We start from the raw sequence: 22,624 nt of genomic DNA, 5'->3' as shown, positions 1-22,624 counted from the left end.
CACCTCTCCCCAATGCGCTGCTGTTCCAACTGGCTGCTCTTCGTGACAAGTGGCCTGGTAAGTGTAGAAGAGGATCCTGTCCAAGGTTAGGTATTCCCTGGAGGAGGGAGACACGTGTACTTACAAGCCCGGGAAGGTTTCCCATGTCCTTCGCTCTTCAAATAGAGGATTACTTCTTTACTTCTATGCATATGTTATTGCCAGTATAAACATTTAACATACCGCAACCTGGCAATATGTATACAAACTACACTTATTTCAGTATATTTTTCTACAACATCAGTACCACTTTCCTACTCTATACATCAAAATTAAAAACAAAAACCCCTGAGACACAAAATCTCCAGTTGAACATGTCAGAGCTCAGGTAGGACTTTCATGTACATGCAAATACTCTCATGTACCAAATATTTCCTTTGCAAATAACTGATTCAGTTCATATCCATAACAAACATTTCCCTAAACTTAAAAAGTTATAGGCATAATTTCTGGAAAAATGAAGCTGAATGAGCCCTGGACTGGCAATCATACCTAATTATTTACAGTTCCCTTACACAGTTCCAGCCTGTGTTGGAATTTTTATTGTTTCTATTGTTCTCCTTATCTCTTCTTACATAAATACCACAAAATTTTAATTTTAATTTATCTTTATAATATGTTTTAGTAGTTGGCAGGGCAAGTCTCTCTGCTGCCTCCGCTGTTCTTCATTTTCATTGTTTTCTTTACTATTCTCACCCATTTCAAAATAATTTTATCAAGTTCCATGAAAAATCCTGTTAAGATTTTGTTTGAAATTATACTGAATTTACAGCTTAATGTGGGAGAATCGACATTAGCATAATATTAAGCCTTTGGTTTCCTGCCCTTGCAAAAATTGTTGCCCTCTGCCTGGAAAGCCCTCCCTTTTTCATCTGAGTTTGTATTCCTCAGCTCAAGTTTTGCTTCCTCTGTGAATTCTTCCCTGACTTTCCAAATCAAATGAGGCACTTAATATACCTATGCTCCCTGCACTTTATATGGCTTTCAGAAATTATCATGTTGCATTACAGTTTGTTTTCTGTACTCCATCTCCCATCTGCCTCTCAATTTCCTTGAGGGGCAGATGCCTTGTCTTTTAACTTCTGTAACTCTAGAACTAACCACAATCCTGTAGGTGCTCAAGAAATATCTCAAGAAATATCTGCTGAATGAACCCCTGGGTTCCAGTACCAGCTCTGCCACACCTAACCATGTCACTTCACCTCTCTGGAACAAAGCTTTTTCTCATCTATAAAATGAGAAGTTTCTAAAGTCACATGTAAGCCAAACTAACATTGAAGAAAAAAAAGCAGAAGCACGAGGAAAAACAGTAGCAATAACACCAAAGAACAGTAAAGCAATTAGAAGAATTCGAATAATATTAAAATGTGGATTTTAAAGTAGTGAAAAGATTCCCATATGGTACTATACTGGTGAATACGAATCATTATACATTTGTCAAAATCCATAGAATTTTGTATGTCTATGGATCCAAACTATGGATTTTGGGTGATAATGATGTGTCAAGGTAGGTTCATCAATTGTAGCAAATGTACCACTCTGATGGGGGATGCTGATAACGGGGCAGGATGTGCATGCATGGGCAGAGGTATCTGGGACTCTCTGTAACTTCTCAATTTTGCTGTGAACCTAAAACTGCTCTAATAATTAATCTAAAAATTTTTAAATGCCTAGAATATATAGATTTTTAACATTATTAATATGTGTTTTTAGAAATTTCACTTTTATTATTGATTTTCTATTTTTGATTTGATAATATTAGCTTCTTTTCAAACTGTTCTGTAGAAACATTCATAATTTCATCTTGTCTGTGTACAATGTAATTACATACCTGCCTTGCTTCTAATTAAAATATATCTATAAAGTTAAAAAGGAAAACGTTTTTTAATTTTTAAAAGAAAACATTCCATATTAGTAGGCATTATTTCTGTGACTATGAACCCTGAATACAATCGCCCTTAAACAAAAGTGCTATCTGCGCTCATGGAGTCAGTGAGCTGGATGATCCTCTTCTTACCCTTATTGTGAAGATAGGCTATAGCCGAGGCGAGACTTCGAATGATCCACCTGGTCTCATTCTCTGAGAAATGACCTTTCCTATCCAGAATTTCTCTAAGTTCTCCATCTTCACAAAGCTCCATCACAAGGTACATTTTCTGACATTATAAATTTAAAAAGAGAGACAGAGAGCACAAATTTTAGTTGAGGATCTTTAAAATGTTATATATTGTATATGTATAGCAGAAATATGGTTACAATCGATCTATTCATTCAAAACTATTTGTTATCTATCATGTACAAGATACTATGCAGGATACTAGAGGAAAAAGGAAGCATAAGACACATAGTCTTTACCTTCAAGGAGTTCAGAGTTTAGCTATAATCACAATGCCATGGGGGGCTAACGGAAGAGGAATGCCAGAGATGTGATGAGGTTACAGAGGAGGGGAGCCTTTGCCTAAAGAATGCTCCCTGAAGAGGCAACATACAGGCACGTCTGGATGACTGAATAGGGATTTATGGTTAGAGAATATGAGCAAGAACAGGCATAGCACATGGCATTTGCAGACTCCAAAGCTCAAAACAACACTGGTGGGCCTTCCCTGGTGGTCCAGTGGTTAAGATTCCACACTTCCACTGCAGGGGGCGTGGGTTCTATCCCTGGTCGGGAACTAAGATCCCGCATGCCAGCGCTGCAAGGCTAGGAAAAAAAGAAAGAAAGAAAGAAAGAAACCAGCACTGGCAGTTAAAGAATAACAAGTATCTCAGTGTTAATAGCACTGGGAGTTTGGTAATTCAGAGAAGACTGAGATGGTGAGGGGTGAGGCCAGAAAGAACACGTTGGTGTCAGGCTGTAAGGAGTCTTGGATGTCACACAAAGGAGCTAGGATTTTTTTTTTTTTTCCCATATGCAAAAAGGAGCCACTGAAGATTTTTAAGCTGATGTCTGGAGTTGGGGGAAAGGTATGTGCTACTATCAATTCTGCATTTCTAAATGACCACTCTAACAGTAATGAGGAGCAGAACTCAACAAACTTTTTTCTGTAAAGGCCAGATCCAGGTAGTAAATATTTTCGGCTTTAAGGGACATACAATCTCTTGCAACCACTCAACTCTGCTGTTACAGCATAAAAGCATCCATAAACAATACAACAAAACTTTATTTATGGACTTTGAAATTTAGCTTCTTTTTTTTTTTTTTTTTTTTTTGCGGTGCGCGGGCCTCTCACTGCTGTGGCCCCTCCCTTCGTGGAGCACAGGCTCTGGACGCGCAGGCTCAGCGGCCACGGCTCACGGGCCCAGCCGCTCCGCGGCATGTGGGATCTTCCCGGACCGGGGCACGAACCCATGTCCCCTGCATCGGCAGGCGGATTCTCAACCACTGCGCCACCAGGGAAGCCCTGAAATTTAGCTTGATATAATTTTAACATGTCATGAAATATTTCTCTTTTACGCTTATTCCAACCATTTAAAAATGTAAAAAACCTGGCTTATGGGCGATAAAAAAAACAGGCCACATGCCACTGGTTCACATGCTGCGTAAGCTGACCTCTGATTACAAGAGGGTAGGTGTGAGGCACTGAATGGAGAAAAGAAGGAAGAAGAAAAAGATGTGAAAATACCTGGAGGGAGAAATAGTGGGACTTAGTGACTAATTGGGTATAAATCGTAAAAAGCCACAAATGAAACGCCTCTTCCATATTTGCTGTTTCTGTGCATACATATTAAGATCACCTTAGGTATTCCGATAGCCAAGTCATCTATTAAGTCAAAAAGATTCACAGTCAACTAAAATACATGTATTTTTCATACCTATGCTATTCAGACACACACTGCCCTCCATGTCTCCATTCTATCCTATACCACATTTTCATTGCTGTTCTTAAGATTCTGGAATCTGATCCTATTCTATTACCACTACTAGTGCAACTTCTGTGTTCAGTCAGCAAAGCACGAATACAGGAGGAGAAGGCTAACAACCTTTCTTCCTATAGTCAAAATTCTGACTCACTCAACCTCAAGATGTTTAGAATTTCAAAAGTAACTACAGAATGCTGCAAAGTCTAACACGTAAATAAGCTTTTGAACTAGGCCATATTTTTTCCAGTGACAGCACCATAGGGATCATGAAATGAAATGGTAAGTGAACTATTTGGAAGGCAAAGTTATATTAGCAGTGCCTACAATATAAATTGATGTCATTTTTAAATGTGTGCGTTGATAAAAGTTATATCAACAGAAGTTTTTTACAACTCTTTCTATAATTATTAAAAGTAATTGTGTAGACCTGGAGAACATTTGGACTCACAAGAAACCATACACAGTCAAACTGCATGATCAGCATTACTACCTTAGCCTAACCCTTCAGGTAGCAATTTCCATTCATCCTTAAGATGGCTTCAACGGGGGCTTCCCTGGTGGCGCAGTGGTTGAGAGTCCGCCTGCCGATGCAGGGGACACGGGTTCGTGCCCCGGTCCGGGAGGATCCCACATGCCGCAGAGCGGCTGGTCCTGTGAGCCATGGCCGCTGAGCCTGCGCGTCCGGAGCCTGTGCTCCGCAAAGGGAGAGGCCACAACAGTGAGAGGCCCACGTACCGCAAAAAACAAACAAACGAACAAAAAAAAAAGAAAAAAGATGGCTTCAATGGAAGGTCTAGGCATTTGTGTGAGTTGGGAAGATGGGGAGTCAGATGTGACCTGTGTGAATCAAGGGCAAACAATACATTAAAAAGACAATCACAGATGATGGTTTCTTTGGCCTTCAAATTATTCTAGATTTGGACTCCCACTTGTGCCCAAGATGAAGTAACAGATCAGACTTACCCTCCCTCCTGAAACAACTTAAGAAATGGACAAAATACATAAAATAACAATTTTCAGACATTAGACATCAGACAGCATAGGGCAGTGATCCCTGAGAGAGGGGAAACCTATGAGGCCAGCCCCATGATTATCCTAGCTTACTGTCTGGAGAGAGTTTCCAAACCACAGAGAAGGGAAAAGGAATCCAAACAGAGCCCAGCAGTCTACATGAACTGAGGAGATGGTGCTGGGAGTCCCTGAAGGCCAAGACAACTAAAGTTCACAGAGAAGATTACCAAAGAGGAGAAATCTATGGAGAGAAAGCTCCATAGATTTGCAGAGAGCCACCCTCGACTCTTCAGCAAAGTACCAACCAGCACGTATGTATGAGGAATCTACCCAAAGTTGGGAAAAGAACCATGTGAAAAGATCACAAGGAACAATCACTGGTGCTTACACATGGCCAGGAAGGGTTTGTATTCCCATTAGCCAGAGTGGAAAATCTCATTATTCATGGGGTAGAATACTCAAAAGGGTCTTCCCTCATTAGTTAGGAAAAATTAGCCCTAGACCAAAGGCTGCTCTGGCGCCACCTAACAAAGCTTAAAGCAAGCTTGAAAAGTATCAAACTATTTCCAAGAACTTAACTATGTCCCAGAATAAAGCTCAAAAATAGTTGTAAGAATATAAAAAATAGCCAGCACCCAATCAAAAATTAACAGGCATATAAAGAAGCAGGCATATAATGAAGGGGAAAAAAATCAATCAATTAAAACTGACCTAGAAATGGCACATATGATAGAATTAATAGAAAAGGACATTAAAGGTTATTATAACTATATTTAAGGAGGAGGAAATAGTGAGCATGTTAAGTAGAAACATGGAAGATAGAAAAATGATCCAAATCAAATTTCCATTGGAAGGGATAAACAACACATATGATGCTACAGAAAGAGAGATTACTGAATCTGAAGATATCACAATAGAAACTCTGCTAAATTAAACAGGGAGAGAAAAAAGATTGGAAAAAAATGAGTAGAGCATCAGTAAGCTTTGGACAATATCAGGCAATCTCATGTGTTCTTGAGGTCCTAAAAGTAGGAGAAGGCAGAAAAAATATATGAAGAAATAATGGCCAAGATGTTCCTTAATCTGATGAAAACCATAAGCTCACAGATTCAAGAAGCTCCATGAACCCCAAGCCAAGATACATGAAGATAACTATACCAAGGCACAACATACTCAAATTGGTTAAAACTGATGATAAAGAGCAAAACTATTCTAAGCAGATTTGAGGATAAAATAAGTCACAACTCTAAAACTGAAAAAGTAGAGAAGCCTTCTGACACCACTGCCATATACTTCTCCCATAAAAGGTAACTGTGGTCTCTAACATTTATCAAGCACTTCTAATGAATCAAGAATAACACATAACGCAAATTGACTACTGCTGCCTTAGAGACTGTCAAAGGAAACAAAGAACAATAGCTAACAGTCGATGAGATGTATGCTTTATATTCGCTTTCCCATTTAATCCTTCAACAACCAAATGAGGTTGATACTATCAACTAAACACATCTTACAGATGAGGAAACTTAAGTATAGAGAGGTTGAGTAACTTGTCCATGGTCTCAGAGCTAATAAGTGGTGGAGCCAGGATTATATTGCACAGGCAATCTGACCCCAGAGTCCACATGCCTAACCACTGTATCATACTGCCTCCGAGCAGAGACCCAAGCCCACGTGCATAAACAACTTGAAGGCAGCATGGCAAATAACCCAGGCTTCAGAACAACTCTAAATGAAAATTACAAGCATTGAAAGACAAGAATGAAAACATCTAGGAAAGAAGGAAGATTAAACATATTAGTTTAAGACACAGATGACAAAATATCTTCTACATAGTGCCAAATATGCCCATACCAACTCTATTATGAAGCTAGACTTGCAAAATTATTACAATATTCCAAGACATTCGACTGGAGAACCAAGGACCAAAACAAAAAGAAAGACACTCCTAAGGAAGCTCTGGTCACAAATGGGTTATATCTGAGGTTGTTTCCATTTTAAACATTTGTTTTCAACATGCCACCAGAAATCTCACTAAAGACGTCAATCTAATCATCAGACACCTAACTATAAAATCAACAATAAAAAGTCCTCCAGAATGCTCTCATCAATCTCCAGTGACAGACTCATGCCAAGGACATGAGCCACTGTGTCCCAAAAGGCCTACTTCCCAAGGGAGTGATGTTCATTTTGTAATAATAACAATTTTCAAAATGCAGGACCTGACAAATCTTTACCTTAGGCGTCTCAAATACTTGTTTCAGATGTATAATGTGTTCGTGTTTCACACTTTTTAGGATGGCCACTTCCCGTTCAAGCAACTTCACAGCAGAGCTTCCAGCCTTCAATGATGAGGAAACATAGATTTCACATATGAATTTCATTACTGCATACCTCAATATAAAAGTTAAAGTTATTTAATATTTGTCCTACATTTTCTCTAGAAGTTCCTTTTTCAAAAGGTAACATGCAACTTACTTATGTGTTAAGATTAAAGTATGCCCCATCTTATCCTTTGTCCAATTTTAAGAGATATATAATTTGGCCTCAAACCACATGTTTCTTGGACTGTTTCTATAAATTAGCTACAACATGGTATCTGTCATGTCACAAAATTATTGCAATTTTTAATAGGCTTTTTGGAATTTCCTTCAAAATCGTATTGATCCTTTGATGTTAGCATAATAAAAACGAAATCTACTTTCCTGGGACATCAATTAGAAAATGGATATAAAGCATCTGTCTCATTAAATGTTAGAATTGTTAAAATAAAAGGTTTTTGTTTTATTGTTGTTTTGTTTTGATTATATTTATATACATATCAAAAGAAAAAGGGGCTTCCCTGGTGGCGCAGTGGTTGAGAGTCCACCTGCCGATGCAGGGGACACGGGTTCGTGCCCCGGTCCGGGAAGATCCCACGTGCCGCAGAGCGGCTGGGCCCGTGAGCCATGGCCGCTGAGCCTGCGCGTCCGGAGCCTGTGCTCCGCAATGGGAGAGGCCACAACAGTGAGAGGCCCGCGTACCATAAAAAAAAAAAAAAGAAACAATAGGCAGTGAGATTCTACACTTAGCCCTGCATTATATTACTTCCTAGTCCCCCAGTCTCAAAAATTTGATAGCGAGAGAAAGAGGAGAGAGAGCACGCTCGATCAAGATGGAGATGGAGATTTTGCCTTCAGACCAACCTAACTCCAACTTATCTCCTTACACACCTGACCAGGCCTTCATTCAGGGTGTAAGTAACTGACTGTCTACAATGTCATCTAAGAAATTCCAGAAGGGCTTTCTCCACCCTAACCACCACTACCACCATCCCAGTCATCACCCCTCTTGATATCTAAATTACCATCATTATTCAAGGATAAACATAGTCCTCATTCACATGAAAATATCCCTAAAAGGGATAATAAAGTTCTTATTCCTCCCTCCTTACCCCTAACCCCTGCCCCTGCCACTTTTGGGAGAGACATAATAGTTCCTGAAGGACTGGAAAGGGGCTGATCATAAGGCAAATTTTACCTAGTTAAAATTTTTCCTACTGTCATCCCTGCTTCCAATTACCTTTACCCTTCAACCATGACCATCTCAGGAGGGGTAGGAAACTGCCCACCCTCCGTGCCTCACTCATGGAGGATGAAAGTCACAGTTTAAGGTTATCCTAGAGGGTCAAGAGAAATAGTGATTGTGAGGAGTGAATTCCTATGCAGACTAGATATGGAGAGTTATCACAATATCCATCTCAATCCTCTTCCTCCCTCCCTCCACAAATGGTTTGACCTGTATATAATGCAGTGATATACTGTCCAATTCACCTATTGACTATATAACTTTATTTTACTATCTTAGTGTCCTGAAAACTCGCAGCATCAATAGGTATGTGCAAGATTATGAATTCCTAAAGTTGCAAGCAGGCATCCTGACTATATAACCCTAAAACCTAACCCCAACCCTATCTGACACCAAAGGAGCAAAGGAAATAACATCCCATTTAGTTATTATTTTTTTAACAAATGTATTTACTTTATTTATTTATTTTTGGCTGGGTTGGGTCTTCGTTGCTGCACACAGGCTTTCTCTAGTTGCAGTGAGTGGGAGCTACTCTTCGTTTTGGCGCACGGGCTTCTCATTGTCGTGGCTTCTCTTGTTGTGGAGCACAGGCTCTAGGCACGCGGGCTTCAGTAGTTGCAGCACGTGGGCTCAGCAGTCGTGGCTCACAGGCTCTAGAGCACAGGCTTGAGAGTTGTGGCGCACGGGCTTAGTTGCTCTGCGACGTGTGGGATCTTCCCGGACCACAGATAGAACCCATGTCCCCTGCATTGGCAGGCGGATTCTCAACCACTGTGCCACCAGGGAAGCCCCGACAATTCATTTAGTTAATTCTAAAGATTTCTAGAAGGTCTCTGGATCTCCCTTTATTAAGATTTAATGTTACTGTATTAAACTTTAGGGGGAAATGGTATATAATTTCCTATGGCTTGTTTTAAAGAATACATAAAACCTACTATTTCCTTTTGTAAGTGTAATATTTATCATCTCAAATCCAAGGGAAAAACACCTAATGTTGTCTTTTGTTTTTCCTCTGGCATAGAAAGTCTTTTAAAGTTGATGAAATGATCAGATATAAAGCTTGAGGACTTAGATTCTCCTGTAAAAAGAAGCCCAGTCGTTCTTCACTCCAATGAAATCTAGTGAGACATACAGTGATTACAAGTAAACAGTACAGAAGATAGTTGGGGGAAAAGTGGTTCAAATTGAAAGAGTAGGTAGGATGAATAAAGAGTTAGCTACCAATGAGGAAACAGGGAATCAAAGGAAAGGCAAAGATAGGGACAAAGTATATCAGAACCACATCAGGAGAGACTACCAGGACCCATTTCTCACTAAGGCATCGCTAGCCCACAGCCCTACATCTACACATACTGACGATCAGCCTTCACCTTCAGCTCACTCTGGTAAACTTTACCTATATTTGGTTACGCTGGTTATGTTAGGTAAGCCTTTCATTTGCTTTTTAGTATCTGTCTACTTGAGTTTAAGAACTGGTCCCGTCCCAGAAGGCTAGAGAAATATCCACATTTCTCCAGGGGAACAGCCTAGGCCCTGGCCCTCAGGGTCAGCTGTGTTAGTATGAAAAACTGTACTGCCCACCCCACCCTGCACTGGCACTGAGCCCTCAGTAGGATGCTGCTGATATGCCTTACCTTTTCTTTGCTCACTTTTTTAATTGCCCACTTAGTTTCTGTCTCCTTGTCAATAGCTTCAATGACCATTCCAAAGCTCCCTCGTCCCAATATTCTTCCAAAGGTATAGATTTCCTGGATAAAAAATATGAGTTCCTTTGTCTCTCTCTGCCATTCATTAGGATTACAAATAAACATATAATACTGACAGGTATCCACCCAAGGGAAGAGTGATTCTGCTCCAGGGTAAAATCAAATAGAAGACACCCCATATTTGCTTCAATATTAATAAACACATCTTAATTATACAAAAATAAGTTTTGACGATTTTTATTACATATCCTTTAGAGGAAAACCATAAAAATCCTTAAAAAGAAATGTAAAAAACTTCAAAAGCATAAAAAATGAACCTCTCATAAACTACAATATTAATGAAATGTCTTCATAAGAAAAAGGAGGAATGGAATATTCATACATGCAAATAGATATGTGTGTGTGTGTATAAGATACATTCAACCAAAAAGTTATCACCCAACTCTGAGAGCTACACTATAAAATCAACATATATTAACCACTGAACAACTGCTTTCCTGTTTACCAAGTAACCCTTTTTCTTTATCTTCACTGTTTCTATTTAAAAAAGCACTTTTGGGGCTTCCCTGGTGGCGCAGTGGTTGAGAGTCCGCCTGCCGATGCAGGGAACGCGGGTTCATGCCCCGGTCTGGGAGGATCCCACGTGCCGCGGAGCGGCTGGGCCCGTGAGCCATGGCCGCTGGGCCTGCGCGTCCGGAGCCTGTGCTCCGCTGCGGGAGGGGCCGCAGCGGTGAGAGGCCCTCGTACCACAGGAAAAAAAAAAAAAAAAAAAGCACTTTTGTTGTTTTATTTCCTTTTGTTTTAGGAAAAGGAATATATGACCAAAATATTAATATAAATCGGCACTGTAAAAAAAAAAAAAAAACCATCCAGGTAACACTATCCAGACGAGGGATCCTTCTGCTTATCGTTTTACTTCTGCTTACAAAGACGAACGCGTGGGTCTTGACAATACCAGCATTCCACTTCATGTTGTAAAATAACAAGCAGGTAACTCATTTACGCTTTCATTTCTTGTGAATTTGGTTGGAGGGAGTCAGTCTCCTTGATCTGAATCAACTCCAGGGCAGTAACAAGTTTCTCGACCCATGATGCACAGGGACTAGAACAGGAGAGAACACCTGAGCTAATGCTGCTGGGGGAAGCCTCTGTTGGGTTAGCCAGCCAAAGCCTGCCTTAGAGATGCCACACTGCGTGACTACTTTCATCTTCACCATGCAACAGGTAAATTACTGCTAGACTTTATGTTTTCTACTGCTTACATTCCTTTCTTACTTTTCTAAAAGAAGATCCGTATCCAACTACTTACTTACCTCCTTATGAAGGGCTTCTCTGCCTAACTCTGCACCATGGTAATTGTTCCTTTGACTTCCTTCAACATGTATGCATTGGTCCTTAAACACTATTATTACTCTCTTGCTTACAAACATTTTGGCTCATACTTTCCTTCCAAGATGGTCTAGAAACACCTTAAGAAGCTGTTTTTTGTATCCTTTAAAAAGCCTGACTGAAACCTTGTAGGCAAAATATTCATTGCTTAGTGCATGGGAGGAAAAGGGAGAAGGAAGAAGGGAAGGGAGGGGAGCGAAGGGGAAGGGAGGGGAAAGAAGGGGAAGGGAGGAAGAAAGGAAAGAAGGAAAGGGAAAGAAAAAAGAGACAGAGGGAGGGAAGGGGAGAGACAGAAAGGAAAAGAAAGAAGAGAAGAGAAGAAAAGGAAAAGAAAAGAAATGTTCAGCTTCAACATGTTAGATTTTCCTTGGATATTTCCTTGTGATACATACTTTGGGGGCTACAAAGATGAATAAAACATAATTACTGTTTTCTCATAATTTGTAATCTACTCAAAAGACAAGATTATTACTTAAGTCATAAAATCTTAAGTTAAAAAAAAAAATACAAAATGACACTGGGGCCAGAGACCAGAGCTAAAATACTGGGAGAATAAGGGAAAACATTATGAAAGATATGACTTCTGAGATAGGCATGTGAGGGGGAAAAAGGCAAAAAAAAACATTGAGAATCTTTTTCTATAATTCAATCAAAGCAAGGAAGGCATTTCAAAGGAACAGCAGTGCAAATGTGGAATGAATGAGTGAGCTGATAAATGAAGTGAATCAATAAATCAATCTAATCAGCAAGCCAGCCAGTCAGGAACCTTCTATACATATGCATATTTGAGAGAAGTGAAAGACTGGGTACATGGAGTTGAACCCTGGAGGAGGAGCTCCAGATCTGAGGTCTTGAATGTTGTGAATGGTGACTCCCACTCAGGCAGGGCACATCCTGTCCAGGGGACTGTCCCCAGGACACTGCCTTCTGATGACTTATAATTACTTTGGCTTTTCCCTCTTCCCATTACCACTCGATAGTGAGAATCAAAGTCAAAAACCTAAGATGATTAAAATAAGACAAAACATTTTATTATATGTACCTGCAACTCCCAACTATACACTATGTAAAATGAGTTAAATCTCAACTTAAACCTTTTATTCCCACAGAACAAAATAATCTCAATAATCCCTAACCACTTCCCCAAATTTTCTTGTCCTTTAAAAATTAACCTCTCATTTTATCTCTAGACATACAGAACCACAATTTGGACACAGTATTTTAATACTGTTTATAGGATTTTTTAAATGAAGACTGGGTAGAAAAAATAGTCCAACTGCCCAACTAGTTGTTTATAAATTAATCTTTTTCTTCAGCTAACTGCTTTGGCATCATTACATAATGATGAAAATAAGGAGAAAATGACTTCTTGCTTGTAATAATTTTAAGAGGATTCTATTACAATGGTAACGTAGATCTCTTTTTATTGACATATAAGAAGTCCATGATATAGTATAGAGTGTGAAAGCGTGCATAATATGATCCCATTACGAAAAATCTGTATATGTGGAGGTGCTTACATTGATGTCTGGAAAGTTGTTCATCTAAAGATTAAGAATAGTTATCATTAGGTAGTAGAACTTTGGATGACTGTAGCTTCCTTTTTTATACTCTTCTGAAGTGTTTGATATCGTTAAAATGAGCCTGTCTATTTAATGGCGGAAGAGAAACTTCCACTATACCATTTAATGTTATTTCTTAAAAATATGTGTACATTTGAAATATTTTACAATTTAAACCAGGAAAAAAACAAAAACAAAAAATAGGGTAAGACTTATACCCACCTAGAAAAATGAAGTAAAGATAACAAATGTTAAAATTGGTTATGTCTGGCTCATGATTTTTATCTTCACTTTTCTATCTATATTTTCCTAATTTTTCAAAACGCATACATTTTGCTTTTATAAAAGCTCTTATGGTTAAATTTAAAACTCAGTAAATTTGTGGATTTTTTTAAAAATTCAGGTCTTTTGTTTACAGGGGAAAATTTAAAATTTTCAGGTCAGAAGTCTCAGATCTCTTCAAGTAAATTGCCAAATATTTCTTAAAGCAATTCTTTTTTTTAATTTTTTTTTTTTTTTTTGCGGTATGAGGGCCTCTCACTGTTGTGGCCTCTCCTGCTGCGGAGCACAGGCTCCGGACGCACAGGCTCAGCAGCCATGGCTCACGGGCCCAGCCACTCCGCAGCATGTGGGATCTTCCCGGACCGGGGCACGAACCCGTGTCCCCTGCATCGGCAGGCGGACTCTCAACCACTGCACCACCAGGGAAGCCCTCTTAAAGCAATTCTTTAAAGTTATTTAACATTAACACAATTTTCTTCTTGTAGTTGTTCTTGTTGCAGTTCCTTTAATTTGGTGCTAAAGGAACACATTTTAATTTCTAAAATGGTACTAAAATTTAAGTCATATTTGTATATAAGAATTAGAATCCTGGGAAGAATAATAATATTGGTATTCACTCAATCACAGGCTGGAAAAATATGGAGGGGTCCATGAGGGAAATTCTAGCCTCACTACTGGTCATCAAAGAAGTGAACAGCCAAACCATCTAAGTCACCTGGTCTCTGTCTGCATCTTGAATAGGTATATACAAAGACTCCACAACTGCCCTCAGCAACAGTACTAGGCAAGACCTAGAGAACAAAATGTTCTCATTTTGTCTAATAAAAATGCTCTCCACTTTAATTATTAAAGTCCATTTGCACCTCTATGAACAGAAAAAATAATTAATCTGCATTTTCTTTAGTAAAGACTTTGACATACTTAAACATGGTAAGTTTCCTCTTTCCTTTCCTTAGAGACTTACTTTTAAATCATTTTTGCCATTAACACTGACTTAGAAGAAACTGGAAAATTTCTAGTAGCTTCAGTTTGCTCTCTATATACCTGAATAGCAGCTCCATCGTCCATCCTTATGTGAGGAACTTTTCCTTCTGTAAAGCTGCCTCGACCCCACTGTTGTTGAGATGATTTTCTCTCTATATTTGAGGTTTTTGAGGGCTTGGACCAAAAAGAAATTTTAATATTAACTTTAAGATATAATAATCTGACAAATCTTTAATGTGTGTCAAGATATTTATTGTGTACAAGATAGTTTACTGTTTTTTTCAAATTCTAAGCCCTATATAATTCATTCACTCACTAGGCTAAAAGAGGCCTTAAGAAGTTATTCAATCTAATCTCCTGAATTCAGGCAAGTCTACATGATGACTTGCATAGAAGATAAATCAGGACTTAAAATCTTTAACATCACAAGACAAGGCAACTTCACAGCTTTCTCAATCACCCTTGTTTCAAGACATAACAGTCATCTCAAATAGGTTATACACAAAAAATTACGGGCCAGACATTCACAAAATATGCTTTGAATGAAGATAACATAGCAATAATTCACTCAGAGACACCTATATGGCAAAAACTACACCATAATACAAATCAGAAATAACAGTTTAGGGTGAAAATGTGAAAAAGGTACAAACTTGAGGGCTGAGAACCTAACTTTTCTTAAATTTACTGCTCTCTGTCTCCAAAGTTGTGCTATATCAATGACAATATTCCACAGTGCCTCTTCTCTATAAAGGCAAATATACCAAAACCCATCCAACTGGGTAGTCATAGATTGTAACTAATGCAAGTCAATTTTGTAAGGTATACTTGATATTCCATCTAGATAACCAGGAACTGTCTTAAGTAATAACCACCCTATATTTAACCACAACCATAAATCTCATTCTGCATCAGTTGAAGAAAATACCCCCAAATTCAGATTTAATTCAATTGGAAAACCCATTCATTTCCTATAAACCATTTTTTTAAAAAGAAGCTGGAATAACATTCTGAATTATTCATAATCCTGAGAAATCATTAATTTGGGCAGTCGTTGGAAACAGCATTAAGAGAAATTACCAACCGACTTTTCTCACCTCTTATGTAAGAAAGAAATGTTACTTTAATAGTTAAAAAGGCAATGAATTGACTGACAAGGGTCCATGGGATATGGAAGAATCTAGGGATGGGATCAGGGAATGGGACATCCACTTGTGTTGAGATGTACAATCTTCAATATTTACCAAATCTTTTCCATAGGTAATATCTTTGCTGGCTTCTCTTTCTTTTTTTCTCTCTGGTGAAACTATAAATTCTGAACTACCAACGCTTGATGTCTGTGACATTTCCACCACTGACACTGGAGAAAGCTTTGTTTTACAAGAACATGCACAAAGTACATTTTTCTGAGAAGCAGATGAACAATTGGGGCATTTTGTGGATTTTTTACCACAGCTGCTATCAGCCATTTGCTTAACTCTTCAACAAAAGCAACTTGAAAGAAAGATGTTTCCACTGTTTGAGGAAAAACACCAGACCAAAAAGGATAAGGTAAGCTGATGGCAAAAACTGTAACTTCCAAGTGGTGAGGTCCTTAGGTTAATGATGCACTAGACTTACAGTCACACACGAGAGCTGCAGGTAGAAAAGAAATCACCATTTAGAAAATTCTTTCTTATCCAATCACCCTCCTAGAAATCAAAGAAAAACTAGCAACTAGCACCAAAAGCATCCTGCCTATACATGAAAGTTAATATTTACAACAAAATTAGGACATATTTCTAAAAACCAATACAGTCTCATCTTCCAAAATTGAATTCTTGAACTCCAGACATTTTATTTACTTAAGAGTCAAAAGAATCACCCTCTGTACAGAATCATAAAACTGCTAAAAAAGCATGGTCTAAGGAAATTTGGTGGGTTGATATACATTTTTTAAATGAAGTAGAATAGAATAGATATATATGAGAGTATTTTGCATAGATCCTTGGTAAGTTTTGTGAAACTTAAAAAAAATTATATAGATATGAATATACAGAATGTGTGTGTGTGCATGTGTGTACACTTGGTCACAGTTTAAAATGTATTTCTTAGTGTGGGTTGTGGTAAAAAGAAAAAAGACTTAAAACTACTGATATAAAATGTACACTACTGTGGTTTCAGAAGTTAATAAGCCTTAGTCTACTTATTATCAGAGCAAAGCCATATCACACACTTCACAAAGGAGTAGATAATTTGATTTTATAAAACTATCTAATTCTAAAAGTTCAAAGGCAATATTAGAAGTATCCTCATTTTTATTCTCAAACAGAAAAATAGGAACTAGTGGGTGCTATTTTTCCCTGAGTGAAGAACAGGTATGCCCATCATTCTACCTAACTAGAGTTATTGCAGCTGTATGGTGGCAAGTCGGAGAGATGTGAGCTGAGGAAGGAGGGGTATGTGTTCTGCAGCACATGAAAGAGAATACTTTGAGAAACTTCCAGAAGTAACTGGGAGTACATCATTATGGTTTTGTGCCATCCTACTTCAGGTATTACTTAAAAGTGTATTTTGAAGTCATAGATTGATAAGGCAGGCATGTATGGACTATACCTTTGTTCTTTGTACTGGAATAAACTTGACCAGAATAGGAGTTAGACATCTTTATTTCATTAAAGAAATATATTTCTAGTTTTAATTGTCTAAGACTGATTTTCTAATCAGAAACAAGCGCTAACATTGATCAAATCTTTATCTATTGTGATCACCATATTTTTTCTTATTAGATCTTTTGATATGCTGTATTATATTAAAAGCTTTCCTGATATTAAAGCATTCTTACATTTATAGTATGAACCCTACATGATCATGATGGATGATTCTTTTAATGTGCTGAAAAGTTGAAATGTTTGTATTTTGACTTTTCACAGTTATATTCATAAGTTAAACTGGTCTATAATTTTCCTTTTCACTCATCTTTGTCAGGTTTTGATACAAGATCCTGGCAGCTTTATAAAATAAATTGGGTATCTTTCCATCTCGCAATGCTTTGTAACAATCTGTATAGCATGGGAATCTGCAGGAAAATCTCCCAGGCCCTTAGGATTTTATGAAAGATATTGCTAGTAGTTTATCCAATATTTATTCCCCCATTCTTCCTTATAAACAGAATCCTGATTTTTGTCTGGGACAGCAGTATGCTAATTAAAATCCTCCATTTCCTAGCATCCCTTGCAGCTTGGACATAGCCATGTGACTTCTGACCATGAACCTTACAGAATGAAAGCAAAGTTGTACTTAAAAGAAAACTTTATTAAAAACAGAAAAAGAAAGGATAAAAAATATACCAGATGAGCAGTTGAATCAAAAAGAGAAAAACATGATTAAGGGACAAAATTTAAGATGAACAGAAATGAAAAAGAAATGTAGGTTCTGTTGAATCTTGCCTATAAGGTCCCAAATAAACCTAACCCTCCATCGCTCCCTCTCAGATTTCAAATCTTACCATTCTCTCCTTTGCTCTAGATACACCTGTCTCCTTGCTGTTCCTTGCATATGCCAAGCATGCTCCATTCTCGTGGCTTTGGCCCTTCCACTTCCTCTGCTAGGATGCTCTTCCCTCAGACATTTGCATGACTTGTTTCCTCACCTCATGCTGATTTCTGCTCATCTGAGACCTCTACTAACCACCTCTTCTGAAACAGCAGACCCATTCACTCTATCCCCTTACTTTGCTTTATTTTTACTCATAGCATTTATCATTTCATTCAGGAAGTTCTATGCCAGATTTCTTTCCTACTTTTAGTGAATAGATGATTCCCATATATGTAAATTGTTTCACAGCAATGAAAGCCATCCAATTCATTTCATTCAGTTAGAATAACCAAAATCAGATCATGGCAGTGTTCTAGAAAAGGGAGGAGTTCTTACAAGCCAATCTCATTTGTGAGTAGATGCAAAATTCCTAAATGTTATACTTGTATTTATCCCAGGTAATACATACAGCATATTCTAAGATTATTAGACAGAAAAAAAGTCGGCCCAATAAGTATGACCTGTCATCAAAGTCGCACGAAAAAATTCTTCTGCTGTGATTAAAACTCATAATGGTGAGCACTGGAAAAGGTACATAAAGAGTACCCTCCAGGCAGGTAGAGGGAAGAAAGAATACAACTGATGCCAATGCGCGCAGCTGCACGCACACACACACACACCCATCCTTTTTAACAAATGCTTGACCTTGTTTTTCAAGTATATGTAGCAAGACAAAGAAAACTCAGAATGTACCCTTATGCACTTTGCAAAACGATTTTACTTTAGGCCTTGGAAAAAAATGCTTTGCATTTCAGGTTAAATATAAAAAAGCCTGTAACCATCAGTGACTCAGAGCAGTAGAGCAGACCTGCAATTAACAGCCTTTCTGTATAGGAAAAATAGTGCTTTCTCTCTACAGGTGTAGAAAAGTCCCAGGTCAGATGTGTAAGGCATCATTTTATACATGCATTGAGAATACTGATTTTAAAGTACTTTTAATAAGAAAATGAAAGAAGTATTCATAATGTAAATGTTTATTTAAAATGTAGCTGAGTTCCTTCATTATAAGCAGTACTCCTAAAAGAATGCTTACCATAGCCTTCAAATTTTACTACATATATATATATATATCCACAAACTTGCAAATAATCTTTAAATTTCCCATTTTAAGACATTATTTTGTTGATCAAAAAATAGTTATCTTTTTCTTAGCTCTGTTCAGAAAGCATTTCCTTTAGTTTTTCCCTCAATTTCTCAGTAAGTCATATTATCACTGTATCACTGACATTGACACAGATTGCCGAGTATTTTGCTTTATACTGTCAATTTTATTATTTTTTAAACATCTTTATTGGAATATAATTGCTTCACAATGTTGTGCTACTTTCCGCTGCACAACAAAGTGAATCAGCCATATGTATGCATATATCCCCATATTCCCTCCCTCTTGCGTCTCCCTCCTACCCTCCCTATTCCACCCCTCCAGGTGGTGACAAAGCACCGCGCTGATCTCCCTGTGCAATGCAGCTGCTTCCCACTAGATATCTATTTTACATTTGGTAGTGTATATATGTCAATGCTACTTTCTCACTTTGTCCCAACTTAACCTTCCCCTTCCCCGTGTCCTCAAGTCCATTCTCTACATCAGCAACTTTATCCCTGGCCTGCCCCGGGATCATCAGAACACTTTTTTTTTTTTTTTACATATATATGTGTTAGCATATGGTATTTGTTTTTCTCTTTCTGACTTACTTCATTCTGTATGACAAACTCTAGGTCCATCCACCTCACTACAAATAACTCAATTTTGTTTATTTTTATGGCTGAATAATATTCCATTGTATATATGTGCCCCATCTTCTTTATCCATTCATCTGTCGATGGACACTCAGGTTGCTTCCATGTCCTGGCTATTGTAAATAGTGCTGCAGTGAACATTGTGGTACATGACTATTTTTGATTTATGCCCAGGGAATATGCCCAGTAGTGGGATTGCTGGGTCATATGGTAGTTCTATTTTTAGTTTTCTTAAGGAACCTCCATACTGTTCTTCATAGCGACTGTATCAATTTACATTCCCACAAACAGTGCAAGAAGGTTCCCTTTCCTCCACACCCTCTCCAGCATTTATTGTTTGTATATTTTTTGATGATGGCCATTCTGACTGGTGTGAGGTGATACCTCATTGTAGATTTGATTTGCATTTCTCTAATGATTAGTGATGTTGAGCATCCTTTCGTGTGTTTGTTGGCAATCTGTATATCTTCCTTAGAGAAACATCTATTTAGGGCTTCTGCCCATTTTTGGATTGGGTTGTTTGTTTTTTTGATATTGAGCTGCATGAGCTGCTTGCATATTTTGGAGATTAATCCTTTGTCAGTTGCTTCATTTGCAAATAGTTTCTCCCATTTTGAGGGTTGTCTTTTCGTCTTGTTTATGGTTTCCTTTGCTGTGCAAAAGCTCTTAAGTTTCATTAGGTCCCATTTGTTTATTTTTGTTTTTATTTCCATTTCTCTAGGAGGTGGGTCAAAAAGGACCTTGCTGTGATTTATGTCATAGAGTGTTCTTCCTATGTTTTCCTCTAAGAGTTTTATAGTGTCTGGCCTTACATTTAGGTCTTTAATCCATTTTGAGTTTATTTATTTTACACCACCCACCCCCACTGCTTTCCCCCCTTGGTGTCCATACATTTGTTCTCTACATCTGTGTCTCAATTTCTGCCCTGCAAACCAGTTCATCTGTACCATTCTTCTGGGTTCCACATATATGCATTAATATATGATATTTGTTTTTCTATTTCTGAATTACTTTGCTCTGTATGACAGTCTCTACATTCATCCATGTCTCTACAAATAACCCAATTCCGTTCCTTTTTATGGCTAAGTAATATCCCATTGTATAGATGTGCCACATCTTCTTCATCCATTTGTCTGTCGATGGGCATTTAGGTTGTTTCCATGACCTGGCTATTGTAAATAGTGCTGCAATGAACATTGGGTTGCATGTGTCTTTTTGAATTGTGCCTTCTCTTGGTATATGCCCAGTAGTGGGATTGCTGGGTCATATGGTAATTCTATTTTTAGTTTTTTAAGGAACCTCCATACTGTTCTCCATAGTGGCTGTATCAGTTTACATTCCCACCAACAGTGCAAACGGGTTCCCTTTTCTCTACACCCTCTCCAGCATTTGTTGTTTGTAGATTTTCTGATGATGCCCATTCTAACTGGCGTGAGGTGATACCTCATTGTAGTTTTGATTTGCATTTCTCTAATGTTTAGTGATGTTGAGCAGCTTTTCGTGTGCTTCTTGGCCATCTGTATGTCTGCTTTGGAGAAATGTCTATTTAGGTCTTCTGCCCATTTTTGGATTGGGTTGTTTGTTTTATTAATATTGAGCTGCATGAGCTGTTTATATATTTTGGAGATTAATCCTTTGTCCATTGATTTCTCGGCAAATATTTTCTCCCATTCCGAGGGTTGTCTTTTCGTCTTGTTTGTTGTTTCCTTTGCTTTGCAAAAGCTTTTAAGTTTCATTAGGTCCCATTTGTTTATTTTTGTTTTTATTTCCATTACTCTAGGAGGTGGATCAACAAAGATCTTGCTGTGATATATGTCAAAGAGTGTTCTTCCCATGTTTCCCTCTAAGAGTTTTATAGTGTCTGCTCTTGCATTTAGGTCTCTAATCTGTGTTGAGTTATTTTTATGTATGGTGTTAGGGAGTGTTCTAATTTCATTCTTTTACATGTAGCTGTCCAGTTTTCCCAGCACCACTTGAAGAGACTGACTTTTCTCCATTGTATATCCTTGACTCCTTTATCATAGATTAGTTGACCACAGGTGCGTGGGTTTATCTCTGGGCTTTCTATCCTGTTCAATTGATCTGTATTTCTGTTTTTGCACCAGCACCTTATCTTGATTACTGTAGCTTTGTAGTATAGTCTGAAGTCAGGGAGTCTGATTCCTCCAGCTGTTTTTTTCCCTCAAAACTGGTTTGGCTATGAGGGGTCTTTTGTGTCTCCATACAAATTTTAAGATTTTTTTGTCCTAGTTCTGTAAAAAATGCCATTGGTAATTTATTAGGGATTACTTTGAATCTGTAGATTGCTTTGGGTAGTATAGTCATTTTCACAATATTGATTCTTCAAATCCAAGAACATGGTATATCTCTCCATCTGTTTGTATCATCTTTAATTTTTTTCATTAGTGTCTTACAGTTTTCTGCATACAGGTCTTTTGTCTCCCTAGGTAGGTTAATTCCTAGGTATTTTATTCTTTTTGTTGCAATGGTAAATGGGAGTGTTTCCTTAATTTCTCTTCCAGATTTTTCATCATTAGTGTATAGGAATGCAAGACATTTCTGCACATTAATTTTGTATCCTGCAACTTTACCAAATTCATTGATTAGCTCTAGTAGTTTTCTGGTGGCATCTTTAGGATTATCTATGTATATAGTATCATGTCATCTGCAAACAGTGACAGTTTTACTTCTTCTTTTCCAATTTGGATTCCTTTTATTTCTTGTTCTTCTCTGATTGCTGTGGTTAGGACTTCCAAAACTATGTTGAATAATAGTGGTGAGAGTGGACATCCTTATCCCGTTCCTGACCTTAGAGGAAACGCTTTCAGTTTTTCACCATTGAGAATGATGTTTGCTGTGTGTTTGTCATATATGGCCTTTATTATGCTGACATAGGTTCCCTCTATGCCC

General features: G+C 38.0%; 1 protein-coding gene across 9 annotated transcripts in view; it reads right to left on the bottom strand.

Moving 5' to 3' along the window:
* Positions 1-22,624, bottom strand: part of STK33 (serine/threonine kinase 33) — a 194,696-nt gene that overhangs the window by 81,491 nt on the left and 90,581 nt on the right. For 5 of the 9 annotated variants that reach the window (XM_067038697.1, XM_067038698.1, XM_067038695.1 and 2 more), the window contains 5 exons: positions 15,646-16,036; positions 14,462-14,575; positions 10,113-10,226; positions 7,149-7,253; positions 2,057-2,195 (listed from right to left, as the gene is read on the bottom strand). In XM_067038697.1, coding sequence (XP_066894798.1) covers positions 2,057-2,195; positions 7,149-7,253; positions 10,113-10,226; positions 14,462-14,575; positions 15,646-15,870 — 697 coding nt within the window. In that variant the 5' untranslated portion in view covers positions 15,871-16,036. Of the gene's footprint in view, positions 1-2,056; positions 2,196-4,390; positions 4,455-7,148; positions 7,254-10,112; positions 10,227-14,461; positions 14,576-15,645; positions 16,037-22,624 lie in introns of those variants that run through there. The other 4 variants (XM_067038696.1, XM_067038700.1, XM_067038702.1 and 1 more) reach the window with 4 other exon arrangements.

Source organism: Kogia breviceps, chromosome 7 (genome assembly GCF_026419965.1).
Source record: "Kogia breviceps isolate mKogBre1 chromosome 7, mKogBre1 haplotype 1, whole genome shotgun sequence".
Taxonomy (NCBI): Eukaryota; Metazoa; Chordata; class Mammalia; order Artiodactyla; family Physeteridae; genus Kogia; species Kogia breviceps.
The sequence above is the reverse complement of the archived record's forward strand: the minus strand, read 5'-3'. Positions and strand labels throughout refer to the sequence as shown.